The following is a 17,787-nucleotide window of genomic DNA, read 5'->3' as shown; positions in this document are numbered from 1 at the left end:
GCATGTGCCTTCCACACACACACACACACACACACACCTTTTCTTCTATTGTGCCGGCAGTCACCAGTCGATACACAGTCACATTGTTCTGCTGCCCAATACGCCATGCCCTCTCTCGAGCCTGTGTGTCAGTGGCTGGATTCCAATCTGGGTCATAGATTACTACCCTGTCAGCTCCTGTCAGGTTGACACCAAGACCTCCCACACGTGTTGTAAGAAGGAAAACAAAGTAGGATGGATCCTGAGATACAACAATCAATACTGACACTATAATCCAATTTGAAAGGACAAGGAAATCAATGTGTGATTTGCTCTTTTATCTGTGTTCTCTAATGACTCTTATAAAGAGTGTGAACATGTTTTATTCCACTTACTTTCACTTGTTATGAACTTATACTACTGAAATATTAATTTCAATTAAAGGAAAAGGCTAGAAAAGTTGAAACACACTAAATCTTAAACATGTATGACAATGCTATTAACAATGGAGTCCTTATATTGATGAGACAGGATAGCTCAGTTAATATAGCAACTAGGCTATGGATTAAATGACCAAGGAATTGTGGTCCAATTCCTTGCAGGAGGCATGACTTTTTTCTCTTTTAAATAGTATTCAAAATGGCTCTGGGACCTTCCAGCATCATATACCTTGGGTAGTGCGAGTAGTTTCCTCAGAGGTTTAGCAACAGGGGCGTGAAGCTGACCACTCACCTCCATCTACAGCTGAGGTTAAGAATGGTGGAGCTACATCATCACTCCACCATACATCTTCAGAGTGTAGTGCTTAATTAATTAAGTACAAGAATAATCTTGCCTTTTTTCTTGCCCTTATACTGATACATGCCTCCTCGCTACCTCCATTCTTATTGTTCTGTTATTACTGTCCAATAAAAGGTAACACAGTGCAGAACAGTCACAGTGATTTGCATGCCATTCATCACACACTGTACCTGAGAATGTCAATAAATATTTTGAGGCAGGCTGACATCATACCAGACAAAATGTAAACAATTAATGGATAGTAAGAAAGACTGCAAGTTCACAGCTTCAATTATACAACGCAGATATGGAGCTATTTTATTTGGAAAATATATGAAGGGAAGAAAACATATGGAAGACCTAATCAAATATGGGAATGTAATATTAAAATGAGTCCTAAAAGGAATATGGTATGAGGGGTGAACTGGGTTTAAATGGCTCAGAACAGGGAACTACTAACTAGCAAAGTGATTATGAGATTCATATAGCTAGTTATATCTGAAAAACCTCATTAAATCTGGTGATAAGGGGCTGTCGTGATGCAACGCCCGTCCCACCGTCTAGCCTCAGGTACTTGTATCCCTGCTTCTGTACAAATGCCTCCAATATACACAGCATCTGGAAAAAAAAAAAAGATAAAATGAACATGCGTCTCCAAAAAGTACTCAAATCAAGAGGTAAGATCTTCGTAAAATATATTTCTGGGTCCCTTCAGTTATTCAAGGTACTAAATATTCCCTCTAATTCCATAGTCACATACACTTACCACTTCACAACAGGATTAGAGTAAGTAGAGATAAAAACTGGACACAACGATCTTTAGAGAAATTAAATTCTTCTACTTATGAATACAGAACAAGCTATCAGGTGTACATAAAAAGTAAAAAAGTAAAGCTTTCTCTGTAACAGGCCATGAAGGCCCATAGGGTTGTGAGACATTCAGGGTCCCACATTATCTAGACAATCAGCTCAACGATGGCAGTAAGGCCGTCAGCCTTACGTGCCGGCCGCGCTTTACTCCCCATGAAAATCATTTAATTAATTCATGGTACTCATTTCTGTTAGAGGCTGAGTCGACCCCGGGGCCATAGTGCGGCTGGAAGGATTAGGTCAATTGAAAAAAATCCAATGACCTCATTGGGACTTGAACCCGTGACCTTCCAGCTTGTAGCATAACCTTTCAACCAACTACACTACCACATGCCCCCATCAGGTGTACATAGCAAATTCAATAATTAAATGTGAAATTTCCTCTTCCTGTCAGTGTTTATTGAAATTCTTGCTGTGCTTCAAGGTTAAAATTCAAGAGAATGTCTCACTTTAGCAAACCTGGTTTTTGCTAGTCAGTTCTATCCCTTGATTTATAAACCCCTGAAACTTTCCAACCCTTATTTTAAAAAATTTTAAATCCTGTGTTAAGTTCTACTGGTCCATGCAAGAGGGGAAAAAAATACAGATTAGAGGTAAATAGCTTCAAAACTCTCAAGGCAGGAGAAAGCTTAATGTACTTACATGTACAAGAGTCAAATAGGTAAACATAGAACATTTTAGCGGCTGTTACAGCCATTTCAATGTGACTGCAGGCTGAGAGACGTTAATCCAAACACATCTACATCTTATCAAGTCTCTACAATATCTGTTGCGTGATTAGGATATAGTACATCTGAGAAGAAATTTTACAGAAGTACAGAAAGTACTTACTTGCCGACTCTGTGTGAAAAGCAGCACTCGGTGACCCTGTTTCTGCCAAATGCTTAGCAGGGATTGGATCACCAACATCTTACCGGCACGGCGCCAGTATCCATACCTGCTCTCCTCTGGCAGATCTTCTTCTTTATCCTAAATAAGTTATTTTCAACTATTAAGCAGGTGTAAACTCATTAATTGGTAGAAATATATAAACTACTATGGTGCGCTACTAATGAGAGCGACACAGATTACAGCAGGCATACTTGAGGTACTGAATGACACTGACTTTTGTATGTGATGAGTGTCTGAAATATGTAGAAAATACCATCACTGTACTATAATATACTTATTTATGATAATTATGTATAATTTTTCAGAGCATCCCAATGCAGTTGGCTTGCCATTTATAGAAAATTGATTCATACGTGACCTACTAGCAGAGACCTCTATGAAAGTGGTGTGCACCGTTTGGTTTACTATTTCCCCACAGACAGCAACAATGCAGTGTAATTTTTAGCAAACTATCATATAATCGCGATCTTGAAGTCCGAAGAATGGCATCAGTTATGACATAACTGATATGTTTGCGGACTTTCCAATTTGTGCATTTGTTTATGAAGGCCTGCATTTATGTGTCAATATACAGTAAGTAAATATAATTTTGAAAGCAAATGTATTAAGAAAATATTCAAAAACATACTGTAAGGAAATCTAGCCCTTGGCACACACACATGTATATGAAAGTGAAATTCAGTAACTGTTTAGCCGTGAGTAATGTAAAACATATGCTGACAATGATTTGTGATATTTATTAAGGTAAAAAATTTGTGTAACATCATAAAAATGTATTTTTCGTAAAAATAATACCAATATGAATTCAGGACCATTAAGGTCCTTATAAATGGTAAAAAAATCTTCTATTCTGTAATTACATCACTTTTTGGTCAATTTATTTCAGCAATATCCTAATTATTTTGTGAGAATTTTAAAACTGAATGCTGTACATTGCAGGAATGCGATTTTATGAATGTCAAAGAATTCAACAGAGGATCCACACTTGAAGCTCATTATTTTGACATATGAGACACTGCTGTCTCTAACTATATTATTTATTTATTTTATTTTGCTTTAAATCTATCAAATTCAGCCTGACGTTAGACCTGAATGTCACACCAAGTCTGACAAAGGATATGGAAGAGTTCAGTATCCCTGATACAATTACTGCAGTTTGAAACAAGTTAATGTGATGGTCATAGCATTTCTCCTATTCAAGGCTAATACAAAACTTGCTAATCTGAAATCCAATTTTGGGTATTTTCACTTACAAACAAAGATGTACCACTTGCTGAAGATCTACAATATAAAGAACTGATTACCATTAATAAAGAGAACAAGTCTTACCCCACGAAACAATTTTGGTCCACCTGAATACAGGTCTGGGTGATTGCATATTTTGCGAAGAGCAATTAGCCCCACAAAAATCTGGAATCGACCCTGAAGAATTCTTCCAACTTCATCGGAATCCAAATAGCTTTTGTATAGGCTCCGTTGTTCTTCTGTCAGCCGACAGAATAAGACCTGGGAAAATGGAATAAAACTAATATGATCAAATGAAGATACAGTGCCTCTCGGACATTTTAAAAATATTTGAAGCACCCAACTCTGAAATACACCTCTAGGTTTATGTCATTCAGTATTAATTCAATGACACTGTATTCAGGACAGAGGTTATATGGCAGCAAACAGGAAATGGGAATACAATTATAAATAATGATGTGGGATAGATTTGGAATATTTAAACGTAGTAGTGACACATGCTACTCTAGAAAAACTAAAGATTCTACTTAGCAGAGCAAGTCATTACAGCAAAGCATCTCCAAATTGCATGGCAAGCATTCTTCTACAGCTCCAAACCTGTCTGGAAATTCTACGGACAACTTAACACTGAATACAAATTAATATACAAGGAGACATTTGCAAATTATACGGAAAAACATATCACAGAGTTGTCATTAACCATATATTCATGTGAATTACATATCAACTACACTTAAACTAGCAGAAGAGCAAGCTGTCTGCTACTGCTGGTCTCTTGCTCAGTTCACACTTTAACCCTGAAGACAGAAGCTCCTCCAAAATGTTGGCTCTCTGTACTACAAGGTGTTATAATTTTTCTCTTCAATGCTAATACTGACAATAATCCAGGACTTTGAATTCTCTGAATTTTGCTATATTGCAGTTCTGCTGTATATGAAAACAGTACATCCAAGCAAAGGCAGTAGGGATCCCTTCCCAATCTCTTCCCACTCACCACACACATTAGCCTCTCATTCCAGTCAGGGATGAATAACTTCTACAACTGGTACAGCATTATTATGTAACCTGATTAATCATGGGAATTTATGAGAGCAAACAGTACTGAGAGAAGTTAATCATACAGTTCTCTGAATAAACTTCTCCTTACAGCGTCTATGAAGACTTGTTCTAATTACTGTTACTGCCTCATATCTTTAGCCGCGGTAGAGGGGTCTTACCATCTCTCGCGGAGCGGGGGGGGGGGGCAGGCTTGTCAGCGTGGGTACAACCACTTTGGAATGTAGCGTCTTGGAGTGTAGTCAGGTGTATAGTACTACTCCTGGTCTCCATAGGCAATGTTTTCCGCTCGGGGAGTAGCTCTGAACGGCCCCACAGCAAGGGTATAGCTTCGCGTGCCCTACGACAGCGTCTGACATTCCGGGCGGCTAAAGTTACCAGGCAGTAACAGTACATGCTCTTCTCTTTCAAAATTGTCTATATAATCTTGGATACCTGTTCATTTTTTGGTGGGAGATGTATATGTGATCTGACATCGGCTTTCATGCGACGCAGTAAGTATGGTGCAATGGTGTCTCGTAGAACTGTAGCACATCTATATGCTGTTGCCACCTGCACCAGAACAATCACAACAGTGAAGATAATTAACTCTCACATTTAGATTACAAGTACGTGGAATATTTCCTTCACAGATCTAATGAGCATGACAGCAACTGCTACAGAAATAAAACAACACTGAACTCTTGGTTCAACAACTCCGTGGCCTGTAGTCTGCAAGCGAACTATACCGACCGAGCAACCGCCGCTTGTCGGCTAAGTTAGTGCCAAATTCAGTGGATAGAGGGTGTCATGTGGTCAGTGCAATGAATCCCCACAGCCATTAATCTCGGCTTTCTAGACTGGAGCCACTATTTCCTTCAAATAGTTAATCAATTATCCTCACGAGGCTGAGTGGACTCCGTTCCAGACCCACTACTTCTCAGAAAATCTGGTAGCGCCAGGAATCGAACCCATGACCTATGGATCTGTAGCCAGAACTCTGACCACTAGAACACAGAGGCGGTGGATGGTTATCTGCAATAACTGAGGGGAGAAATAGTGCAGACAATGAAAAACAATGAATAACCCAAAAATATTATTGGTCATGGTACAGATCAAACAGGGCTACCAATATTTTTTCAATATACAAAAGCAACCCTTATCCAGTGGCAGTAAGTAGGCTGGAATATGATAATATAATGAAATAGAAAGTTACAACATAATGAGAAGATGTAAGTTTTGAGGTTTTCACGGCGATGACTATGAAGAAAGTCGTCTTCTGGGTTTAGGCGCCGTGTATTCTTCGTTTTGGCCGACGTTTCGGAGGAACGTATCGCCTCCATCTTCAGAGCAGTTGAATGGCTTGGAATGCAGAGAGCAGCTACTGCCATTGCTTGTCTTTACTACGTGTGCTCACAGCTCACAAGCAGCGGCACGCACACAGGAAGACCACACAGAATAACACCTGTTCAGTGTGGAAACAAGCACTAGCCGCTGCAGCACTTTAGACATAGGGCAAGTAACCCTAACAATTTTAAATTTTAAATTTTAAATTTAGAGAAAATTTTAAAGGATTTAAAATTATAACTAAAGATTTTATAGTGCTACTACAGAAAAACCAAAATTGATGTGTGCAAAATAATCTACATACCAGACAGATATCAACGAGGTAGATGCTGATAATAACGAAGAAAGTAACAATGTGTTTTTAAATGTTAAATTTTAGACTGGGTTCAGTGTGGCAGTAACGTAAGAGTATACACCTGATGATGGCCGTTAGAGGCCGAAACATGTAGTGTAGAAGAGAGCAAGATCAAAGACATATAATATATATTGTTTGCACTTGGGACGGAGTTTGTGTCATTTGTCGTGTGGAGTGCAACAGGATGCTTAAATATAATATTGAAAACGAAGAATACACGGTGCCTAAACCCAGAAGACGACTTTATTCATAATGAGAAGATGTTCAGTCTTCTGCATATCATTGTAAAGGACCACTGATACATGCAGATAACTAGCAAGCAGAAAACCAAGATTCTACCTTAACAAACTCAATAACATAGCCATTCCTGAGAAGAGACAGTCCATCAGTTGGTAAAGAAATTATCAGCCGATTACAGAACCCACATTCACAATATGGCTTGACACTATTCTCAACCAAATAAACCCAGGCCACTCTCTCACATTATATTCTTTTCAAGATCAATTTTAATATTGTCCTTCCTTATACATCTACATCTCCCAAACGATTTCTTTTCTTAGACTTTCTCACTAAAATTTATATGTATTTCTCATCTCCCTTATGCATGCTACATGTCCCACCCATTGAATCTTCCTTGATTTATATCCAAGGACATGAGAGCCACTTCCTCCCCAGAGCAGCACTCCTCTATCTGGCCCCTCAGAAAGAAATGGCTGCTTCCCATTTCCTGTTCTCAGTGTCCCTGAAAAGATCTGTCATTTCTTACACTTCTGTTTTTAACCTGTGCTGTATATTTGGGCCCTGCTTCCTCATCCTTCCCTTGGATTTGGTGACTCTGTTTACATTTCATTTAAGCTCCATTAATATTAATCTACTTTTAAGTTAAACAGTTGTGTGTTATAGGCCCAAATACTCACACAACAAATTGATATGTTTCTAAATGACGAAAATGAAAAGCTACTGCTATACCTGAACTTCTGAAGCATTAGCATAGCCACCCTGAGTTATCGGGACAGCCATCTGGGCAAGAAATACAGGTAAAGTGCCCAGTTTTCCAGGAAAAATGAAGTCAAATAGTGACCACAGTTCCTTCAAGTTATTCTGCATTGGTGAGCCAGACAAAATGAGCCGGTGGGGTGTACGAAACTGTTTCACTGCCAATGTCACCTGAACAATAAGCACAGAAAGTATTACTCAAATATTCATCCAGCTGACAGAGAACCAGGGTCTTAAAGCTACATAAACTGGGCAGATATACAGTAAAACCTCCATTTAATGTTCCTTTTTGGAGCAATGGATTTGAACTCCAAACTATAGAACATTTTAAACAGAGAAAATTTAACAATGAGTTGACTGAACTGAACATCAACGAGTGAAAACCTTATATTGAGAAACATTAAATGAGGGTTCCACTGCATATCACAATTCCAAACAGTACTTTAAACTTGATATTTCACACGTCACACTGTTGATTTTCACTAACACAAGTCACGTCTTTGTATCACTAAATAAATTTAATTCTAAAGACTTTTATTATTAAATAATTAACCAAAAGGATCTAAACTATACTGGAGTAACAATGTAAACAAAGAAATTTTCTCCGAATTCAGCTTATAGATTCAATTCCATTTGCATCTAACATGGACAGCTTAGGTGGAAATAACATGGAAGAACAGATTCATGATGCGAGCTTTTAAATACAAACACAATGAAAGCAATTACTGGGAAGACCATGACAACAGATGGGAATATCACTTATGGCAGCTCAATAATGAGTCATAACACCCCACAACTTTAAACTAAACAAAGAAAAAGAAATGGGGGACAGAAGGAGATAGGGCACTTTTACTGTTTTAATTCCTTTCACCCTGCATCCTCAATGAAAATGTGGCATACATACACAAACTGAATAAAAGGAATACAATTATTTTCTTACCTACCTGTGCATCTGGATTCCGAATCTTATGGCCTTCATCAAGAATGACATAATGCCAATCCCTGGCCAGCAAAGCCTCTTGATGTTGCACTGCGCCCACGTATGATGTCACCAGAATACAGCCAACAGAGTTCATCTGACATATTAATGACTCCCTTCTCCCTATGGCAGTCACATTTCAAACATTAAAAAAAAATTGTTTAAAACACAAAAAGTTTTTTAAATTTGCTTCAGGTCAGAATGATTCTGGCATTATCATCAAATTTAAGAACATGTCATCATAGGACTACCACTCATTGCAGGACCTGAAGAATATAGTCTTCCTTCAGCAGTTTACTTATTCTGCATATAAATCATTTCCCATTCTGAAACCAGAAGGTTCATCATCTGGGCCAGTCCAAATCCAGCTCACATCTCCAAAATTCATATACCTGGAATCTATTTTAATATCATCCCTCCACCTACATATGGATCTCTCACACTAAATTTTATGTGCATTTCTTATATCACCCATATGCTACATATTCTCCTACCTAAAATTTGTTGATTTATTTCTCTAACAACACTCAATCAGGCATACAAGTAGTAAAGCTCCCTGTTACACAATTTTCTCCAATTTCCAATTACAGCATCTCTCTTAGGTCTACTTGGAATTTTTTTCTCAGATACACACAATTCATACTGTCTAAGAGACAAAGATTTACACTCATACAAAACAGCTATTTAAGATTACAGTTTTGTATGTTTAATTTTTAAGAAAGAACATGGGATGCGAAAATATTCTGTTCTCAATGCCTGTATACATTTCCTGAGTCTACTGCGATATTAACACAAATTTTCAAATTAAAATCTCCATAAAGTTAAATTCAGTGCCAAAATTCCTTGAATATTTCACAGCCTTTGTTGACATCATCTTGTTTAGAGAATTTAACATGTTCCAGTTCCTACTATGCATTCTGGGCCACAGAATATATGAGACTAAAATATTAATTTTAAAACTGAATTTGATTATACTCTGCATCTAGGATTGCAACCGTGTAAGTTTGCAAAGAAACAGAATTAACACACAGTTCTCTAATATATTGAATATGTGAATACTGTGTAATTAAATAACACACATGCGCAATTCAAAATCACGTTGTCATGAGTGTTCATGGTCAACAGTTACCCCACCACCACCAACTTCAAGGCCCAAACCGTCTGGCATGCTCTGGCTCAACTCTTTTTTCACTTCTTCCTAGGCCAACCAAAAGCAGAAAATATATCCTGGCTCCTCCCCTTTCTACCTGAGAGGGGGTTCATGTACAAAGTGGAAGTTATTTGAGCTCCCCATAATTACCACCTCATCACAATTCAAAACTAAGTAACAAATAGGCTTAAGCAAAGACACATGAAACATATGGTAACAGATTTGATTAACACATTGCCAGGCAACAGCTCTGTAAACACGGTCCAACATGCGATAATAGAGGAAGCTGTGTTTTCTGTAGATCTGACTGATGCACCAATAGACTGGATGGATAGCGATCATGTGATATGTGTTTACTGTAGGTTCATGTCAATTCTGCGGCTATATAACGAAAGTCATGAGCTCTAAGGTCAGAGCAATTGGAACTATGAGTGAAGAAGAGTACAAGAGATCAGCCTACAAAGATTTAACATGTGATTTGAAGACTTTAAGTACGCTATAGTGTCATGGTATTCAGAGTGTGTTATTTATTGAGACTTTTGTAGTTCCTGTGTTATAAATTCATGAAGGCTAATGGAGATAGACTGAAGAAATTAGCATGGAGTACTTTGTAGTGTGAAAATCAGTAACAATGTAATAATTAAATTGTAGTTATGGCCTACGAGGGGTCATTAAACGCAATTACCAATCCAAATCATGTCTTTAGCCTCTGTGACATGTAAAAAAATGAAGGACACTGTTTAAAGCAATAATGTTTCTGACTTATATTTGGGAGATTTCTGTTTCAAATTTTATCCAGGACACCAATTATCCTGGATGATGTTTCCTGTAGTTTGCCTTAGATTCTCCAGGCAAATGCTGACACAGCATCTTAAATCAGGTCATTAACATTTCCTTTCATATCCTTTCCAATTCATTATTCACTATCACCCAATCTTTTGAAACTATATTGTCTGAGTTACTGACAAAACTTAAAGTATAGAAAATAACCAACTTGGGAAACACAATCTGATAAATGATGTACCTGAATTCAAAAGAAAGGCAAGAAATTTCCAACTTGCATATACAAGACAATGGAAGACTGTCCTCACCATTGAAGGAGCCAGACTCATGGAGGACAGCCACTCGGAAATGTGGCCACCACACATGGAATTCACGCACCCACTGATGCATCACTGTGGTGGGGCATATGATGAGACTTGGTCCCAACCCTCGGAAGCTGAAAAGAAACAAGTGTGGCCAAGTTCCATGCTTCATACTATTTAGTAATTGACATTCAATGAGAGAAATACTAACTTGCCATGGCGTGACAACAGCTTGCTGTAGCTCAGTCCAGCAAGGAATGCAATAACCTGCACAGTTTTGCCAAGACCCATCTCATCTCCCATGATGCCCCCACACCTCTGCTGGTTCAGTTCCCAAAGCCACTGTACTCCAACTTTTTGGTAACTGAAAGAAACAAAAAATTTACATATTATAAAAATTATGAAGCCTAACAATGTAACTATTTGTCTTATTATTATTATTATTGAGGGGGTGGGTTTCCCCATGCACCGCAACCAGTTGTTGATCTATTGTGTGTCCCCCTATAATTATTGTACTAGTCACCATGCCCTTCCAGTACTGGTGCTCGCTATCAGCCCCATTCTGCCAGCGAGGTTGGCCCTCTCTGGCAGTGGTCCCCGATACTTCCCCATCTACTGGAGGAATTGGGAACTACTTCGGCAGGAAACTTTTGCCTAATTTTGCTCAGAGGTCTCCTAGAGACGTGAGGATCTTTTACATGCCGTAAATCTACGACATGGGACACACGGCTTAAAGTCCCTCATGGAGGACTTGTTCCCTGAATTTTTCCATCCTTTTCCATGACCTCTGCCAGGTTTGAACCTGCATACCTTAAGTCATGAGGTGGGAACACTATTTGTCTTAGCTAAACCAAATGACTGACAGCACCAACACTGAAGTCCACAACTTAATAGAAAACAGAGACGGTTCAGGTAGCCCTTATCAACATAACCCATTTTCCAAAGTTTTACTTTAATAAATATCCCCCACCTTGTCATTACAAGATGTCAAATGGCAGGCCTTGATATGACGGCAGCAGTTATTCAGTTCCATTGCACAGATTTCTCATCAGCTACACATTTACAGAGTCTAGTGCACAAGGGAGAGTCTGTCCCATGAGGTTGGTTGCTTTGTTCATGGAAACGTCTACTACACTGAATCAATTTCAGTTTCACTATGTCCTTACTTAATAGTGAAGGTATTTTGGCTCAGAAATGACTGGAGCAGGTCGTCATATATTTCATGAGACTTCAAGAACTGTATTCTCAATGAAAAATTATGGGGTGCATGCATGTGTGCGTGTATGTGTGTAGACATATGTGCGTGCATATGTACATCTACATATATTCAGATATTGTTGTTGTTGTTTTAATGCAATTGGGTATTCACCCGGTGGCAGTAGATCTTACACTGTTACAGACAAGGAAAGATTATAACATAAAGGGAATACAATAAGCAAGGTACACATAGTGCAAATCCCAACATATAAAGCCATAAAAGGGCATGTGCTTGTGTTCGTTTCACTGCACTCGAACAAGGACACTTCACATTATTTAACTTTTTTCCATTCAAACTCCACCTAAGACCTCTTTACTTGTAACAGCTTTCCTATCCCTCTTCCTAAAAGCGTTTAGTTTATGGGGGACAGACGCTAGTATGCCTGCAGGTAAACTGTTCCAATCTTTTTTGGTCCTATTTACAAAACAATATTTGCATAATCATATACAAACATCAATCTTTCATCTGGCACCATCTTCATTCTGGGAATGTCTACATTTGTGTTCAGTGTCAGGGATTCAAAACACTGTTTATGTTTGAAGAATTGTGTAAGGTACTCAATATTCAACTGGTGCTGAAATCAATACCCCACATTTTTAAGTACATTCTAGTACAAGTTGTGTTCATTAAAACACATCAGTATGTCTTAAAAACAAACATTGCTGTGGGTACATAAAGCATATACCTCTGTAAAAAAAAATGCCTGATATATATAAAATGTCATTTCACACTTGAAGATTAACTTTATTTGCAACAAAATAAGCTGGTCACCATACATACAAGCTGCTGCTAATCCATCTATCCCTGATTTTGCAAAGTGAATTTTCCCTTAGGAAGTGAACAAAGGGAACTCCCATTCTCTTGTTTCACTTACTTGTATAGCTTAGACCAGAGATCTCTAGGCAATTTGTATCCTCCTTCCATTTCATGATCACCAGTTTGCTCTGCCTTAGCTTGCCTCCCTCTCTGCTCCTCCCATAGCTTCAATCGTTCATTGTAGTCTTCAATATTACCGTCATCAATCTCTTTTTTACCTACAGAGAACAACATAAAGCAACTTCTATTCATAACTGTTACAGAAGACAGACACGGTTAAGTATCATAACAGTAAAACAAGCATTGTGTAATATCAACACAAATTCAGCATAACAACATGCCATCATAAAATTAAATAAGCATGGCAGAAAGGGATAACTGGAACATGTGGTAAAACTGACAACATACACTACTACTACACTACTACGCTGACCATTGTAGTTGGTATGAGTATCAATAATCTTTCAGGAAAGATTGCTAAATTCCGTGCAAGTTCAAGAACTTCAAGAAACAAAGTAACTTTCATGATGTGAAAATTATGGATGATGCAGCATCAGAAGATCATGTCATGGCAGCAAGCTATCTTGATGAACTGAATAAGCTTACAGACAAAAAAGATTACTTTCCACAGCAAGCCTTTAATACCAATGAAAGATGCTCCTCTTATGGGAGAATGCCTGCATGTACATTCATCTTTCTCCTTCTCTGTCTCCTGTACATGCATACACATACACACACATGTCCATATTAAAAAGAGATAACTGTTATTACTTACAGGCTGGATACAATGCCCCAGATAAATCCTATCTGCATCTGCAGTTTTCTTAGACAGAATCTACCTAATCCCCAAGATGCTCAACTACAATTTATTCCAACATCATTTACTGGTACTGAGGTCGATAAAATGACACTTACTACTTCTGCGCCGCTTACATCTTGTCTCCTCATCAGAATAATCCCAGTCACTATCATCTGTCCCCCATTCTTCTGGATTCTGATGCTGACCCTGCCTCTGTCTGCGTTTCACTGGTAGCTGTCTCTTCTTTGTCGATATCTTTATACAACCACCGCTCTCTAAAAACAACAGGAATTATATGTGTACTAGAGTGTGCGAGTGTGCCTGACATAATAAATTTCATTACCATACAAATCTGTAGAACGACTGATTCTGTGATAATCCGAAAAAAATTAATACTAGTATCCTTACATCATATTCCCCTTAACATCTTGCTCTAAAACACTCTCAATTGAAGTTGTTCCATATTAACGAGACATAAGGTTCACAGTTATTTAAAGGAACATATTAAAGTGCTGTTGTGTATTGTTTAAACTTCAGTTTTCCTTTGGGGAGAAGGTGTTTGTTTGTTGAGGAGAAAGGTGATAGGGACATAACAGCAGTACACATTTACATAAAGTTGTAACTAAAATAAAAATAAACAGAATTAAAGTACATGCTCTAATTAATCAAGAAGCTCTTTGCTCAAAACCGAGAAATAAAAATAACATAATAGCTTCTCTGATTGTTTCATGGAAACTTTAAGGACAAAATGAAAATACATTATAACAACACAGAGTCATATTCTTAACATCATAACAGATGCTATTAACTTATAAGCTTCAAATAATTTTAATAGCTACTGTCCCTTCCAACTATTTGAACACCTCAACATAAAAATAAACTTATATATGAAATCAACATATTAGATTGTGACATGAGNTATTCTTAACATCATAACAGATGCTATTAACTTATAAGCTTCAAATAATTTTAATAGCTACTGTCCCTTCCAACTATTTGAACACCTCAACATAAAAATAAACATATATGAAATAAACATATTAGATTGTGACATGATGGCTGAAAGCCTGAATATTTGAAGAAGAAAAGTTATCCACTACTAGGCAACGGCCAGCAAACACGTTTCCATGGCAACAAAAACATGCTATCATGCCAACAGGTACGCATACAACAACAGAACTGCTGGAAGTGGTGTTTTCTATTGAGTCAGTGCTGAAGCTATATAAGCAGACCAGATAAGCCGTGTGCTTGAGTGTACATTCGCATGAGCATGCACACGTGTGAGTCAGTGATAGCCAGTGAGTGGACAGTTGTGGCAGACAGTCAAGAATGTAAGAAAGTTGCAGCCATGAAGAACTGTGATGGAGCTACCGGCCAGTGAGGAAAGGAGCTGCTGAACACAGAAGCTGAGGAATCTGCATTGTTGAGAGCTGTTACCCGCTAAATATTAGTGAAGACAAACTGAGAAGACTTAATACGTGCTATAGCAAATTGTAAAGTGTGTGAATTAGTGATAGAACTACAGTTACTTGTAGTTACAATTTGCAAGTAGTCTATAAATCCAGTTACCAATCCAAACCCCACATTTAGTCATTAATACATGACAATATAATAGTTTCAGTCATGACACATACAACCTCTTCAGCCTTAAAAATGTTGAGAAAATAATTCCACTGTGTCCTGCCAAGAAATAGAACGTAGCTTGGTAAGAGATACAACCACAGACCTTCAACATCTTTCAGCTCACTCTCTGAAGGCAAGTACTCGCTCCCTTCACTGTCTTCCTGGGCTGTCTGTTCAGATAGAAGTTTCCCTGGCTTCTTCTTCTGATCCCTATACAAGAAATTATAAACCCTAAACATTTGCACTCTCTTCACATTAAGTGGATATGAAACAGTTTACAGTGAAAATCCCATTTATGGTTCTTGTCAAGGCACAGAAGACTACACATGGAACAGAAAAACTTATTCTCATACACTGTATAGGAACATGACAGAAATTCTGTATCTCATATGGCAACAGTCATAACTGCACTTTTTAGATCCTCTTCTACTTATTATGACCACCTCTGTTGTCTAGTGGTTAGAGTTCCTGGCTACAGATCCAGAGGACTGGGTTTGATTCCCGGTGCTACCAAATTTCTTTCTGAGTAGTGGGTCTGGAATGGGGTACACTCAGCTTCTTGATAATTGAGGAGCTATTTCAAGGAAATAGCGGCTCCAGTCTAGAAAACCGAAATTAACAGTCGTGGGGATTTGTTGCGCTGACCACATGACACCCTCTATTCGCTAAAGTTGGCACTAACTTCGCCGACAAGTGGCGGTCGCTCGGTCAGTATAGTTCGCTTGCAGACTACAACAACAGAGTTTGGTTTCTACTTATTGCAGCACAGTGGAGGCCCAATTTAATGTTCCTTGATACAAAGTTTTCCTTCATTTCCTTAATATTTGGTGAACAGTACAAATTAGGTAGCCTTCTCTAGCCTCCTATCACTTTTCATTTCAGGTCCAAATACTTCACCAAACTCCCTGTTCACTATCACCTTCAATCCATAGTCTATTCTTAATGTGAGACACCAAGTTTCACAATCATACAAAATAATGGTTAAAATTACAGTACTGCTAGCATAGTTGGTTGAGGCACTGTCCTATAAGCTAGAAGGTTGTTGGATCAAATCCCGATGAGGTGGGTTTTTTCAATTTACCTAATCCTTCCAGCCACACTATGGCCCTGGGGTCAACTCAGCCTCTAACAGAAATGAGTACCATGAATATTCTTGGGAGTAAAGGGCAGCCGGCACATAAGACTGACAATCTTACCACCATCTATGAGCCAACTGTCTAGAAAATGTGGGAACCTCAACATTTCACAACCCTACAGGCCTCCACGGCTTGTTACAGGGGTACTTTTTTTTACTGTTACCTTCAATCTCAAAGTACAAAGCTCAGGTATTAATGGCTCATCTATAACCTTTACTCCACCAATTAATAATATTAAACACAAACAATACTTGCCACCAATTATTACTAGAATGTGTGCCAAGTTTCTCCTTTTTGGGTCGTTTCTTCGGCAGAAGGATACTTTTCTTCAATGGCGAATTTCTTTTATTTCCTTTTTTCTGGTCAGTCTCGCCATTCATTTCTCCACATACCTCTTCTTCAATTGCAGCATTATTTACCAGCGTCTTCTTCTTCTTCTTCTTCTTGATCCCACCCTTCTGCATCTTCTCAAGTTCTGCTTGACTCTGTAGATACTTCTCGAACTCTGTGAGATCTCTGTGGGATCTACCGCAACACAAACAGGACAGTATATAACTGAGCTCATGTGGGGTCAGCTGCAGTTACTGCAATTTGTACAGTTACTTGCACTGGTCAAGAATGGAACTTCTGCAGGTAGATTACAGTGAAACTTGCATTTAATATTCCTTGATATAAGGTGTTCCCTTATTTAATGTTCAAATTGAATGATCCTGAATCAATATTCTAAGCATTATATTTCCTACATTTTGGATCAAATCCACTGCATTCCTTAGAAATCTTAAATGGTGATTTTGCTGTAACTGCAATTCTGTAGCAATTATAAGCTACATGTGGTTAGATTTATGACTAAGAAGTGAGCTTTACGGCACATCATAACAACTAGCGGTAACTGAAAAAATTAACACAAATCCTCTATCTCATATATGTGAACCTATCAGGGAAGTTTTGGACATCACGTGATAAGAAACTATGCAATTTGTAGGGGTCACCTAGTACTGTCACAGCAATGAAATCTGGGTGGTTATGAAGCGCTGCAGATACAGATGAAATGGACAGACAGGCATAATTCTTATGGGAACTTATATAAAACAGCTACTTCACCATGCCATAGCTCAAGTAGTTACTCAACAGCTTTCTACTGCAGTGGACCGGGTTCAAACTGAGGTCAGGTCATGTGGGATTTGTGATGGACAAACTAGTAGTGGTGGTAAGTTTTCCCCGAGTACTTTGGTTTCCCTTGCCAATTCTTATGCCACTAACTACTCCACCACCACCACCACCATCATCATCATTATCCAGGGCTGGTACAATAGGCCAAATAGTGACCAATGTAACAAGAGGATTCAGTCTCATCCAACCCCAAGAAATCAGTAAAAAATGAAATTAAAACAGCTATTTGGATGACCAAGGAGACACACACATGACATATCTTAGGAAAATATG

At 38.3% G+C, this 17,787-nt stretch overlaps 1 protein-coding gene across 1 annotated transcript in view; it reads right to left on the bottom strand.

Annotated features, from left to right (window-relative positions):
- LOC111870028 (DNA excision repair protein ERCC-6) overlaps positions 1–17,787 on the bottom strand; it is a 36,599-nt gene that overhangs the window by 10,939 nt on the left and 7,873 nt on the right. Inside the window, exons 6-18 of the mRNA XM_023861969.2 lie at positions 16,600–16,869; positions 15,312–15,418; positions 13,702–13,860; positions 12,845–13,004; positions 10,924–11,076; positions 10,719–10,846; positions 8,443–8,600; positions 7,472–7,669; positions 5,257–5,373; positions 3,850–4,026; positions 2,461–2,598; positions 1,267–1,377; positions 38–241 (exon numbers count right to left, since the gene is read on the bottom strand). Coding sequence (XP_023717737.1) covers positions 38–241; positions 1,267–1,377; positions 2,461–2,598; positions 3,850–4,026; positions 5,257–5,373; positions 7,472–7,669; positions 8,443–8,600; positions 10,719–10,846; positions 10,924–11,076; positions 12,845–13,004; positions 13,702–13,860; positions 15,312–15,418; positions 16,600–16,869 — 2,080 coding nt within the window. The remainder of the gene's footprint in view (positions 1–37; positions 242–1,266; positions 1,378–2,460; positions 2,599–3,849; positions 4,027–5,256; positions 5,374–7,471; positions 7,670–8,442; positions 8,601–10,718; positions 10,847–10,923; positions 11,077–12,844; positions 13,005–13,701; positions 13,861–15,311; positions 15,419–16,599; positions 16,870–17,787) is intronic.

Source organism: Cryptotermes secundus, unplaced genomic scaffold (genome assembly GCF_002891405.2).
Source record: "Cryptotermes secundus unplaced genomic scaffold, Csec_1.0 scaffold109, whole genome shotgun sequence".
NCBI lineage: Eukaryota > Metazoa > Arthropoda > Insecta > Blattodea > Kalotermitidae > Cryptotermes > Cryptotermes secundus.
Note: the sequence above shows the minus strand (reverse complement) of the source record. Positions and strands in the feature narration are given on the sequence as shown.